This window comes from Callorhinchus milii, unplaced genomic scaffold, assembly GCF_018977255.1.
Source record: "Callorhinchus milii isolate IMCB2004 unplaced genomic scaffold, IMCB_Cmil_1.0 Scaffold8, whole genome shotgun sequence".
NCBI classification, from domain to species: Eukaryota; Metazoa; Chordata; class Chondrichthyes; order Chimaeriformes; family Callorhinchidae; genus Callorhinchus; species Callorhinchus milii.
In genome coordinates, this window is record NW_024704749.1 from 9,734,760 (window position 1) to 9,746,865 (window position 12,106).

General features: G+C 45.7%; 2 protein-coding genes across 2 annotated transcripts; both read right to left on the reverse strand.

Moving 5' to 3' along the window:
* Window positions 1-4,562: 4,562 nt before the first annotated feature.
* On the reverse strand, window positions 4,563-7,003 carry LOC103184097 (transmembrane protein 17-like). The gene is made up of 4 exons (XM_007901946.2): window positions 6,889-7,003; window positions 5,610-5,713; window positions 5,221-5,334; window positions 4,563-4,865 (listed from the first exon to the last, which is right to left on the reverse strand). The coding sequence occupies exons 1-4, from the start codon at window positions 7,001-7,003 to the stop codon at window positions 4,563-4,565; spliced, it is 636 nt and encodes a 211-aa protein (XP_007900137.1).
* A 1,128-nt stretch (window positions 7,004-8,131) lies between these two features.
* Window positions 8,132-9,169, reverse strand: acyp1 (acylphosphatase 1, erythrocyte (common) type). Its single transcript, XM_007886820.2, has one exon. The coding sequence runs from the start codon at window positions 9,090-9,092 to the stop codon at window positions 8,787-8,789; it is 306 nt and encodes a 101-aa protein (XP_007885011.1). The 5' UTR covers window positions 9,093-9,169; the 3' UTR covers window positions 8,132-8,786.
* Between the last annotated feature and the right edge of the window lie 2,937 nt (window positions 9,170-12,106).

Below are 12,106 nucleotides of genomic sequence, written 5' to 3' on the forward strand. Positions count from 1 at the left end.
TCTGGGCAGGGTTGGCTGGAACATCTTGCCTGAGGTCCCGGGAGGATTCAGGAACCTCTTTTCGTGGCAAGCGCAGGGATTTTTTCCTGCACCACCAATGCTCTCCCTGAGGAAGGCGGTTGCTTCCTCTTTCCTGGGGACAGTTCTACAGGCAGCAGAAAGACAGGCAGAGTAGAAGAGAACACACCTTGGGGGCAGAGAGCGGCGTGATCAAAGCTTGTGAAAGCCCACCCCAAGCGTGCTCCAAGCAGTTTATTCTCCGCAGATCAGCTGGTACAGAGCTTTACAGAAAGAGCTTCGCGTGTATCACTGCGTGAATCTAGCCGTGGAATCCAACCTGAATCCAAAACGTTCCCCAGCTGAGCCAACCGTGGATACCCTTGTCACAAGTGTCCTGGGACGCTACCCTGCATGTGAGGGGTGCTATATAAATGCAAATTGCTGTTGTTTTTGTTAAAATTGTTACCCAATCTCACACACTTCAAACCCAATTAACAAGTAAACGAACACTTTCGTAGTTTCTGATCACGTTAAAGCATTTGAAAGCATTTACTGTTGATACGTCCTGTTTTGAGTGCAGTGACTGTTTTTGTAAGCCAATGCTGCAACCGTTTTGTGTACATCAAGGAACCCACAATCAATCATGAAGCAAATGACACTTATCAGGAGAAATTGTCCAAGAAGCACGTCAAAAGCTCCCTTCTCTTTTCTCATAGTGTCACGGGACCTAACTGTCGACCTGAACGGGCAATTGGGAACTGGGTCTAACATTTCTCTGAACGATGGCGCGGCCACTCATATCACTCGAAAGGTCATCGACCTGAAATGTTAACTCACTTTCCTCTCTCCATAGATGCTGCCTGACCTGCTGCGCGTTCTCAGAGACTGTCTTTATCTCATACCACTGTACTTGCCTGTCAACTCAAGGTCCTGGTATGGGACATGTATTCAGAGCATTCTGACTGAGGCGAGAGTCTTAACGACTGAGCCAGGCTGACACCTCAAAACAATTTGTCCCGAACAAAAAAAAGGACAGAGGGGAAACTTGACAATGCCTCAATAAAGGCAACAAAATGGGCTTGTCGTAACATGTTCTTGCGATACCTCAAACCAAGGGGATACTATGCCTTCTGTGCCTGGAGGTCATTAATTTGCCCTTTTAAAACGAGACCAAACTGCAAACAAGAGCCACGCACAGGACTGAAGGAAGCTTTTTTGTCATGAACATTGTTCAGAAAATGATGGGCAATCATTTCATGCACAAAAAAAAATGAGAACCTTGAAGGAGAGAGGTTACATTGCAATAAATGACAGGAGCAGAGTCAGGGATTGAGTGAGTGAGTGAGTGAAACTCACACAATAAGTGAACAATAGCCAGTGCTCGTATCTCTATCTCTATCTCTACTCATCCCCGCAAACACCCACGCACCCACTCTCCCTTAACACATACCCTGAGCAACATTCGCAAATCTAAAGGCTCTGTGTCTTTAAATAAAAACCCTGGATCATTTTTTTCCCATTGATTTCCTGTTCAAACGAGAGAAAATCTTTCTCTTTAACCACACACACACATATATATATATATATACATACACATATATATGTATGCACACACACACCCCATCCAGCACTGCTCACTCACTCACTCACTCATGTCCTACCCAAACCTCCTGCCTTTGCAATGTGCATTCAACGTAAGGACAAAGAGAAAAGGGCAACAAAAGAGAGGAAGAGAGGAAAGTTTGCCTGGAGCTGGGGGTGGGGGGGGGGGGGGGTGTAAGCAGCCCTGAGCTCCCTCTGCTCCTCTCCCCTCCCCTGATCTGCCCCACACAAAGAGCGAAGTCTCCCCCCAGGACTAATGAAAGCCACAAAAGGCGAGGTTTGTCCCGAAGAACAGAGAGAGAGAGAGAGAGGGGAGAGACGTCGGAATCACTGCCATTAACTCGTGAGAAGGACAGAGCCTCTGTGTATAAAGCACAGACCCAATGCCACAGAGCAGCAGTTTGCAAACACCCACAACCCAAACCCTCATATTAATCTTAAACCAGACACAAAAGACAGATGGGGTTTTTTTTTGTTGCAAACTTCACTTCCTCGAAGGTCTATGAGAAAAAATGATGGAAAGCCACAAATCATCTCCCAATCAGCCACTGTTCCCTTGCAATCACAACCTCCTCTTTTTTATTTCCCCTCTCTCTTTATTCCCTTTACCTGAGTGAGAGACGTGGCCTTTCCCTTGGCTGGACCTGCCCAGGTCTGCCCTGGCTCCAGTCCCTGCTGAAAGAGGCTCCTTCCAGCTGCAGATCTCACAGCATTGCCACCTGCCTTACAGACCCTTCACCTCCTCCCAGACTGGCCAAACTGGGGCAGAGCCTCCTGGTTCTGGGCAGCTGAGAGAGGGAGGGAGGGCCAGGAGGCCAGACAACACACACACACACACACACAATGGGAAACACAGCTTTACACACAACAGGCTCTGCTGGAGCTGCCTAGAATTACAACCACATATTCCCCACAAACACACACACACAAGCCTCAGGAACCTGCATGCTCAAGTCCTGCCAATGGTTCTTGACATCAATGCACCAGCGCTCTCTAGTGGACCTGAACGGGATGATTCCCTGCCCCCAGTGACCGGTCTGCCCTTCCACGTCCTGGCGGCGAGTCAGGTGTACACTGTGAAGCTCCTTGAAACAATCTCTCTACAATGTGATAAGGCGTTACGTCAAATGCAAGGCTTGTTATTATTAATATTAACCCTGCAAGCCAAAGGCTTAATGGGTAGAGCCATCCTCGCCGGACAAGCAGCGGGAAGCTTGCCAGACAGTACGTTCAATGGCAAGCTGTTTAAGTGCGTTAACCTCCAGTTACCTCAATCCGCACCCTGGGGTTCCGAAGCCTTGGCTCTTACAAACCTGTGCCTAGTTTCAGCCCCAAATGATGTCAGAACAGCTACAATTGGAGCTCTCCGCCCATCATTTTGTGCTACTTCAACTCTCCTTCCCACTCGTATTCTGACCTCTCCATCCATGGTCTCCTACGCTGTTCCAATGAACCACATCGCAAACTCGAGGAACAGCACCTCGTCTATCTGCTAATAACCTTACAGCCCTCTGGCCTCGATATTGATTTCAATAATTTCAGTCCGTAACAGCTCACCTTCCCCTGCCCCCCCCTCTTCTGTGATCATTACCACATCATCTAGGTCCCAGACACACCTTTTCTCTCTCTGGTCTGCCTGTTTTGCTCCATAGAAGCTGCCTGACCTGCTGAGTATTCCCAGCGAGTTCTGTTTGTGTTGCAGATTTCCAGCATCTGCAGTATTTTGCATTTTGACATCATTTTGTGCATCTGCCCAAACTCAATGGTGTTTTTAAACTTGAGCCCCTAAATTTAAATTCCCCCAAATGTGTTCTTCTTCCACGGCCCCGTATAGTGCTGCTGTGAACAAACTCCTCGATGATTCTGCAAATAGGGAAGAGGGTTCGAACCTTGGGAGGAAATGCATTGAGAGAAACATGTGATGGTTCTTTTGCTCATTTCAGCAAAAAAAATCAACCAACGGACTGAGAAATTATTTTTGCACCTACATCTTTTTATTTATTAACATATGAACATCTCCTGTTGAATGACGAATGCTGTTGTTGCTGAATTAAAGTTTTGCTCTCTGAGTCATCATGTGCTTCTGATGGCTCAGTGAGTAGAGACAGGACCCCAGGGATGTTCAGATTCTCATCTGGGCACAGATCCCGTTCCAGCAGAATTTTTGAAAAAATATGTTCAGACGACTTGGTAAACGGCCATACACTAATAAAATGACATTGTTGTGATGTCTCCAGTTTCAAGGCTGAATAACTAAACCATTTTGAGCTGTCAAATTTAGAGATTAGATTTGAGGGTTATTTTCAGATAACCAATTACATTGATACAGTGTCTTTCCCTTGAAAGAGAACATCTCAAAGCAATTTACAAAAAATGGTTAATTAAAAAGTGAATGTTGCTAAAACACTGCAGTCAATTTGCACCAATAGCATCTGTAAACAATGAGATTAGCCAATTTGTTTGAATTTGGATGAGAAGGGAATATAAACTACTCACTGCGAGAAAAACCTAGCTGACTCTGTATCTGGTAGAGTGTGGGTTTCACTTCCATTTCCTCTGTACTGCTCAAAGTCCTGAACCTGTAATGATCTGCAATATTAATCCTTGCACTTGATATAGCATCTATCATGTCAAAATGGCTCAAAGTGCTTTGGAGGTAATTGCTGTTATTTATAGGCAAATCTGGCAACAGTCTGTGCACAGCAAGGTTACACAAACAGGCATGAAGTGAATGAACAATTTAACTGGAATATTGTTGGTTAGGACACCAGGAGAAACTCCCTTCTCTTTTAGTATAGTGGCATGGGGATTTTTAACATCCACCTGAATAGGCAGACAGGAGTTTTGGTTAACCAATTGTGCCAACACATTGAGCTGAGGGTAATGCAGGAAACAAGTCCCAAGACACAGTGACAGCTGGGATCTAGCTGCAAGGCTCAATACCTATGGAAGTTGCTGCCCTACTGAATGCTGGTAAGGGAGTTGCTACCATAGGGAACACCAATGTCTTGGCTTCTTTCTGGCCGCTGGGGGCACTCTGAGTCCTGAAACTGCTGGAGGTAGAAGCGCATTGCCAGCTGGTTAGTCATCATCTTCAGAGCCTGGAAGCCAGCAACCACCTCGAACACCACAAAGCTGAGGTAGGGGATGTGAATGGCCCGCTCCAGGGGCAGAATGATGATGGCTTCATCAGTGAAGAGGAAGAGAATGATGGGCAGCTGGATAATAAAGGTCACCAACCAAAACCCAGCTAGCTCTGGTACCTGCAGGCACAGACCAAATCGGAAAGACATCACTGCACTATTGAATGCACGGATCATTATTATGATTATAAACATCAGCCTGGATACAACGTATCTGCACAGAGGTAACATGGATGGAATATGCTGGTCCAAGTGGTGACGTTACATTAACAACTCTCCCTCTGGGGGCCTTAACACCGAAAATAGAGCTTTTGAAAAGAGAGCAGATTTAACCAGGCGGAGAGTGGGTTGGTGGTGGGGGGATGTGGGGAATAGCATTACAAACGCAGCAGAAATAAATAGAATTGCTTATGAAAAGTACAACTTAAAGGCAAAATACTTCAATTGTAAATTGTCATTTCCTTACAAATCTTACCTTTTCATGTAAATTTCCCACATATCCCAGGGAGAGGCGAACACATTCCATCAGTGTGAGGATTACCACTGCCAAAGTAAGCAGGCACTGGTAATATCCTGGTAACATGCTGTACTGTGGTTTGAGGAGAGGAAGCTTTAGTTAGTGATTTCCAGATCATCACCTCTTTGCTGACCTCATTAAATCATGATTTAATTGTGATTCAGTGGATGTTAAGGGTTCCCGTGTAATAATGTAATTATTATAAAATAATGTCTTTATTGTCAAGTAAAGTGGAGTTTTCTTCACTTGTTCTGCACCAAAGAGACGTGAGTCAACGAGTCCTCCTATGATGTATCCTCAGACCCTTTCCCTAACTTTTGAGATTTTTCAGGTGAACAAATTCCTACCTTCATCTGAAGCATGATCACTTCTGAGACCCACCAGAAGGGGAAGAAGAAGGTGTTGAAATACAGAACTGTCTGCAGGGTGAGGCTGGACACCATCTCATTAACTGTCAACACAAAATGCCATAACTCAGCAAACCTCAAAAGACTCTTATAATTCATATAATTATAATTAATCCCCAAATAACTTCACGGTTATTTGTGGGACAGTGCTGTGCACAAATTGGCTGTCGTGTTTGCCCACAAATAAACACGTTCACTACCTTTCACTATAAATCCTGAGGAGAACATTTTCAAAAAAATCAAATACACAGGTCACTCCACTTCACACTAAATCCCATGAAACACTTTGGAACAACCTCTGGACATGGAAGACAATATACCAAATTATTATTATAGGAACAGCACCTCCAACTGAAGATATTTCAAATGGAATTTCGATTAAGTAGCTGATTTAATCACACTGTGTCCCCAAAGTGAGCAGTAACACATTCAGAGCCAAACAAATCAGATCAATGGAAAGTTAAACGCATTCAGTGACAGAATCTAGAAGGAAAAGTGCTTCCTTGTTTCTTTGCTCATTCCAAGTTATTAGATTCCATGTTCTGGTACTGGAGCAAATGGATATACTGTATTTGGCTATTTAGTATTGAGGGATCTAGTAATCCACCTCTTTTAAGAAAAATTAGCTATGAAAAATTACTAGAAAACACTGACATTTCAGCTATGAAAAGAAAAAGTCTAAGACAATTATGGAAGTACATTAAGTGTTAAATGGGGTTTAGAAAGCAACCCACAAAATACTTTTGCACATGCCAAGGCAACAAGACAAGAGGTTCTAGGTTATCCAGGGCCATTTTATAGGACAAACAACTTGAAACATTTCTTCACACAGAGGGGAACCAACAGGTAGATGGGGTTAACAGGAAGGGTGATTTAGGCCAGAACACTCAATTTATTTAATAAACAGATTTATGTTGAAATAGGAAGATGGTAAAATGAGAGTTTTGGAAGCATGTTATCAAATCACTGACAACAACCCCGTCTACAGATATCATTGACTCACTGAAGGAGTCAACAATAATTATCTAGAGACATATTGCTGTTATTTTACCTTAAAACCATGCAAAGCTGCAGAGTACCTGTATAGGCCATGAGATGCAACTGGTACTGAAATGACTGCAATACAACAATGCTATTTTGAAATGTGTAGCTGTCTTAAGTTGATTTATACGTATCTCATAGTATTAGATGGTTCCTGTTGGAAAACTCTGCACCTCACCTGGTATATTGGTATATCCATCTCCGCAGTCCTGCGTTTTATTGCTGATGAAGAGCGAGCCACTGAAATTGGCCAGCCTCTGTCTGATATTTTGAGGTAGAGAATACAAAGACATGGCTGGTAAAGGGCTTGTCTCCACCCGTGCTAAATCCACAGTAATCCCAGCACAAGCTGCTCGTAGTAATAGTGATCTTCCAGGTCAGGGGGCATTGGAGAGGTGTCATCATAACAGAAACATGTTATTCATATTCATTAAGTCCCCACCGTAGGGCATCAACGCCTCAGATTTTCTGTTAAAAACTGTTTTTAAATTTGTAGAATAATTAAGGTCTTTCATAATCATTCATTGTCTGATTTGCAAAAGGATTCTTATTTTCACATTATAATCATTCCAACCAAATCACTATTCGTTGGCTTAATCATCACTCCTGTAAACAGTAATTCTCTCACAGAATCTGTGCACTAACTATAATTATTAACAATTCCATTCTCTCATCTAAATAATTTGAAGTAAACTTTATATTGAAACAATCAGTTTTATTTTGGCCCTCCCTCAATCTGCAGGTGTTCCTGGTGTTGCCCTAACAGCATGTGCTGAGGAGGCTTTGGCTGATTTGTTGGGATGAATCCAAGTCCCAAGGAAGCCACAGCTCCAGTCTCAGCTCATGCAGTACTTATACAGCTATACGTGAGCACCTTAGTCTTCTATAAGGAATGATTAAAAAAAGCAACAAATTACATTTGTATAGTGCTTTTCATGTCGGGAGGACATCCCAAGGCGCTGAAACTGAATAAACTGAAACAGGTCCACTGCTCATATTTATCAATTGAGATAAATATTTATGCAAATCTTTTGCAACACCTGTCCATGCGCTGAGACATGGTGTCTTGGTCAACGATTACCCGCAAATAAAAAAAAATGGCCATTCACTTCATGGTGGTTTGTTGTGTGCAAATTGGCTGCTACATTACGCTACATTCTGTGAAGCACTTTGAGACGCAGTCCCAAACATCGCAGCACTATCTCAAATGTAAGGATTATTATCGTTTTATACATTATTTGTAGAAAGTACTCTTAAGACCATACACAGCATTGACTGCCCACAAACGGCTCAGTTAGTAGCGCTCTTGTCAGATGTAATACTGCGCGCCCGCCTGGCTTAGGAACAGGGCTACTGAGGCCCTGCTTACCATGACATCGTATTGTTTTAAAATACTGTGTAACAAACTCAAAATACAACACTTGCATTTGAGGAAAACGTTTAATCAGTGCGACAACAAATCGTCAATATCATAAAGCAAAAGATGTCAAACGACATTTTTACAATTGGAATGACTCCAAATAAATAACTCTTTAGAATTTAACCTCGAGACAATTTTACCCTTTTTTCTCCCCCCCCCCCCACCCCCCACATGTTACAAGATCAGAGCATCGTCCAGACCCTTTTTAAATCAACTCTAATCCGAATGAGTCAAATGTGCACTTTAACATTTATCTTCGAGGTTTCTACCAACGGGGGTTAACGTTAACGTTCAAAGAGAAACGAAGCATTATAACAATTAAACCACGAGCATAACCTTCGGGAGTCGCCGAAGGCAGCGATTCCTCGCGTTAACTCGGTTTACACGTTGAGGGTGGAGCTGTCCATGGTGTAAGCGGTGGGAATCCGAGAGAGAGAGAGAAAAAAAAAGCCAAACGAACTGGAACGAAACAGGAGAGTCAACAACGTGCAATAACGATTAAGGTCATCAACGGTACACATTGAACATCGAGGTGCAAGTGTTCGGGATGTATGTACTGTTGAAGACCAGTTCCCCGGGGCCGGGGTGGAGAGAGGAGGGGGGGGGGGTTGGGGTGTAAATGTCTCCCCAGCGCCGATCCCGGGCCGGGCGTTAGTTTACTTGATGATTCTGAAGTCCGAGTACTCGAGTCGTGGGATGCGCCTCTCTTCGCCGAAGAGCGCCTCGTCTATCCTGGCGCTGGGGCTGCCGGTGTGCCGGAGCCAGGCCTGCATGGCGCGCACACCGTCCTCGGAGCCCTGCAGCTGCCCCTGGACCGTGCCCCGCGGCGTGTTCTGCACCCAGCCCCTCAGGCCCAGGCGCCTGGCTTCCTTCTCCGTGTGTTTGCGGAAGAACACCCCCTGGACCTTCCCGAACACCTCGTAATCCACCGACACGAACAGGGCCTGGCCGCCCAACGACATGGCGGCCCCGGCGAAGAGCGGCCGTCCCCCTTGGCAACCGGCCCCGGAAGGGACGCTCGCGCCGCGCCACAGCAACTGCCACATCCGGGGGACTCGGGGCGGGGGGGGGCCGCCGTTCAGGCGAGCACAGACTTCTGGGAGTTGTCGTGCGCTTCCGCTTGGGCGGGCGGAGAGCAACGGGCATTGGGAGGGGGTGGGGGGGGCGAGAACTACACGTCCCACAGTGCTTCGCGCCCAACCCAACCCGCCCGCCTACCCGTCAGGCTCTGCGGTGGCGCCTGACCGTTGCACGAAAGGCGGGAAAAAAAAAGCCCCGAAGCGTTTGAGGATTTGTCGAGTCGAGTCGGTGGTGGTCCCGGTGACTCTCGCCACTGAGTCAGGAGGTGGTGGGCACGAACCCGGTGAAGATGGCGGGACAGGTGGATACAGCTGTTTTATGAACAGCTGAGTTGGGCCTCAGCCAGAGACTGTGTTCAGTTCTGGGCCCCACACTTGAGGAAGGACGTCAAGGCCTTGGAGAGGGCGCAGCGGAGATTGACCGCGATGGCACCAGGAACGAGGGGCTTCGGTTATCAGGAGAGGCCGGGGAAGCCGGGGTTATTCTCCCGGGAGCACAGAAAGGTTAAGAGGAGACTCGGTCGAAGTTTTCGAAACGATGAGGGGGTTCGATAGGGTGCGCGCGGAGAAAACCCTTTCCGCGGGCGGGCGGGCGGGCGGGAAACCCAAGGACACCGATTTAATATAGTTGTTAAAAGAAACAGGAAGGGAGATGAGGAGAAATTTTCCACGCAGCGAGTTGTTGGTAAATATACAGTCACTTCACTTTACAGTGTGTTCTGTGAAGCGCTTTGGGACGTCCTCCCGACGTGAAAAGCGCTATATCAAATGCGAGGATTATTATTATTATCTGGAATGCGTTGCCTGAAAGGATGGAAGACAACAGGGCGATTCTCCATACAACCCGGTCAACAGTCCTCCAGATTCCAGAGAGCGGGGACAGAATGGTGGATAATAATGCTCATTGCGTTTGATACAGCGCCCCATCACATCTTCGAGATACCTCCCAAGCGCTTTAAAGAATATACTGTAAAGTGAATTAACTATTTTGTGGGTGGTGAAACATGTACATAAACTTATACTGGCTTAAGCAAGTTTTAACAATAATAAACTGGATCGGACACGGGCATGAAGCAGCCCAGTGTTAACCGAGCAGAGCGATTGCCCAGGCTGGTGGTGTCACAGAGGTAGGGTGGTGTGAGGCCTCGGAGGGATTTGAACATGAAGGAAAGGATCTTGAATTTGATTCACTGAGGGTGGGGAGCCAGTGGAACTTGGGTGTGATCGGCTCACATAGCCTGGTGATGGAAGAGGACAAGGATTGGAGATTTGGGATCATTGTGTAGGGAGCTTGTGTAATAATAATAATAATAATAATCCTTGCATTTGATATAGCGCTTTTCACGTCGAGAGGACGTCCCAAAGCGCTTCACAGAACACACTGTAAAGTGAATTGACTGTATATTTGTGGGCGAACGCGGCAGCCAATTGCGCACAGCAATGTCCCACAAACAGTCGTAGATAGGAGCTGGGGAGGGAGTCCAGTAAGCAGGGCATTAGAATACAGGCCTGGAGACACGATGAAGGTATGAATGAGGTTATTGGCAGACTTGGGGGAGAGATAGTGTGGAGGCAGGCAATTTTGTGGGGTGAGGGCAGGCTGAGCACGTGAGAGCTAGGATAAAGACTTGGAAGACAGTTGAGGGTCAAACCAGGTACCAAGGTTCTACCCCAGGTCTGGTTAGAACAGCAGTAAACCTGGAATTACGTTCATATGGAAGTGGACCCATGATTGCAGATTATGTCACTGAAATTATTTATTACATAAAGATATTTAGTTCTCACATATCATCTAGAAGTATAGCATCTTTGTTCTTTAATACACTGGATCTCCTGAGAAGTGCAATTTCCAATAGAGTAACAAATAAGCACATTTATGGTTGCATATACCTGTACGTAAACTTACACTGTATTAAACATGTTTTAACAAATACAACAACAACAACAACAAGATTCCATTTATAAAGCGCCTTTCACGTCAGGAGGACGTCCCAAGGCGCTGCACAGTTGGGTCATGACCCGAGCAGGGGGGAAATGGTCAGGGTGAGGGGAGGGAAGGGAGGGAGCGAGGAGGGGGGAAATGGTCAGGGTGAGGGGAGGGAAGGGAGGGAGCGAGGAGGGGGAAGAGAGTCGAGAGGGGAGCTGAAGGCACGGTCAAAGAGAAATAAACTGGATAAATAGCGCTTTCCACACCAGGCATTATCCCAGAATGCTTAACAATGGTGGAACTCGATGCCAAGCCAGGGGTGGTGGGGAAAGGTGACCGTAGGCGCGATCAAAGGGGAAGGTCTTCAGGCGCAACTTGAAAATACGCCAGTTTCTTTTATTGAACTTTCTTAACTTCTGTTCAGAGTAGGCTTCCTCTGCTGCTGATGTTTCTACTCATCAACTGAGAATCAGAAAAAGTTTCTCCACAAACCCCTCACCCTCTAACATTCACTGAATAATTCTGTTCTTTGGAATTGAGAAAATGTGATAATGTGAAGCCTGAACACATTATAAGGTTACTTGTATTACTGTAAAATTCGTATAAGTCTGATTTGATGCAAGTCACACATTTGCCCAAGTTGAATTTCCCATTAAATCCACTTCAATTTATCTGCATTAGTTGTACTAACAATCATACAACTCATAACGCCACTGCCTCACTCGCCCCTACCAAATTTAAAGAGTCAAAACTTTGTTTTCTGAGCCATTTCCAATGATACACTGCACATTCGCACACCAATCCTCTCCATGTCCTCCTTGCTGGGGGTGTAACATCAACATCATCGCACACTGTAGCGGGGTGGGGGCGAGAGAGGAAAGAATCACCTGATTACGTGGAGGGGGCGAGGAATATCTAATCACTTGGAGAGGGAATTGAGGGTTTATGATTGACTTAACATTTTCTTAAA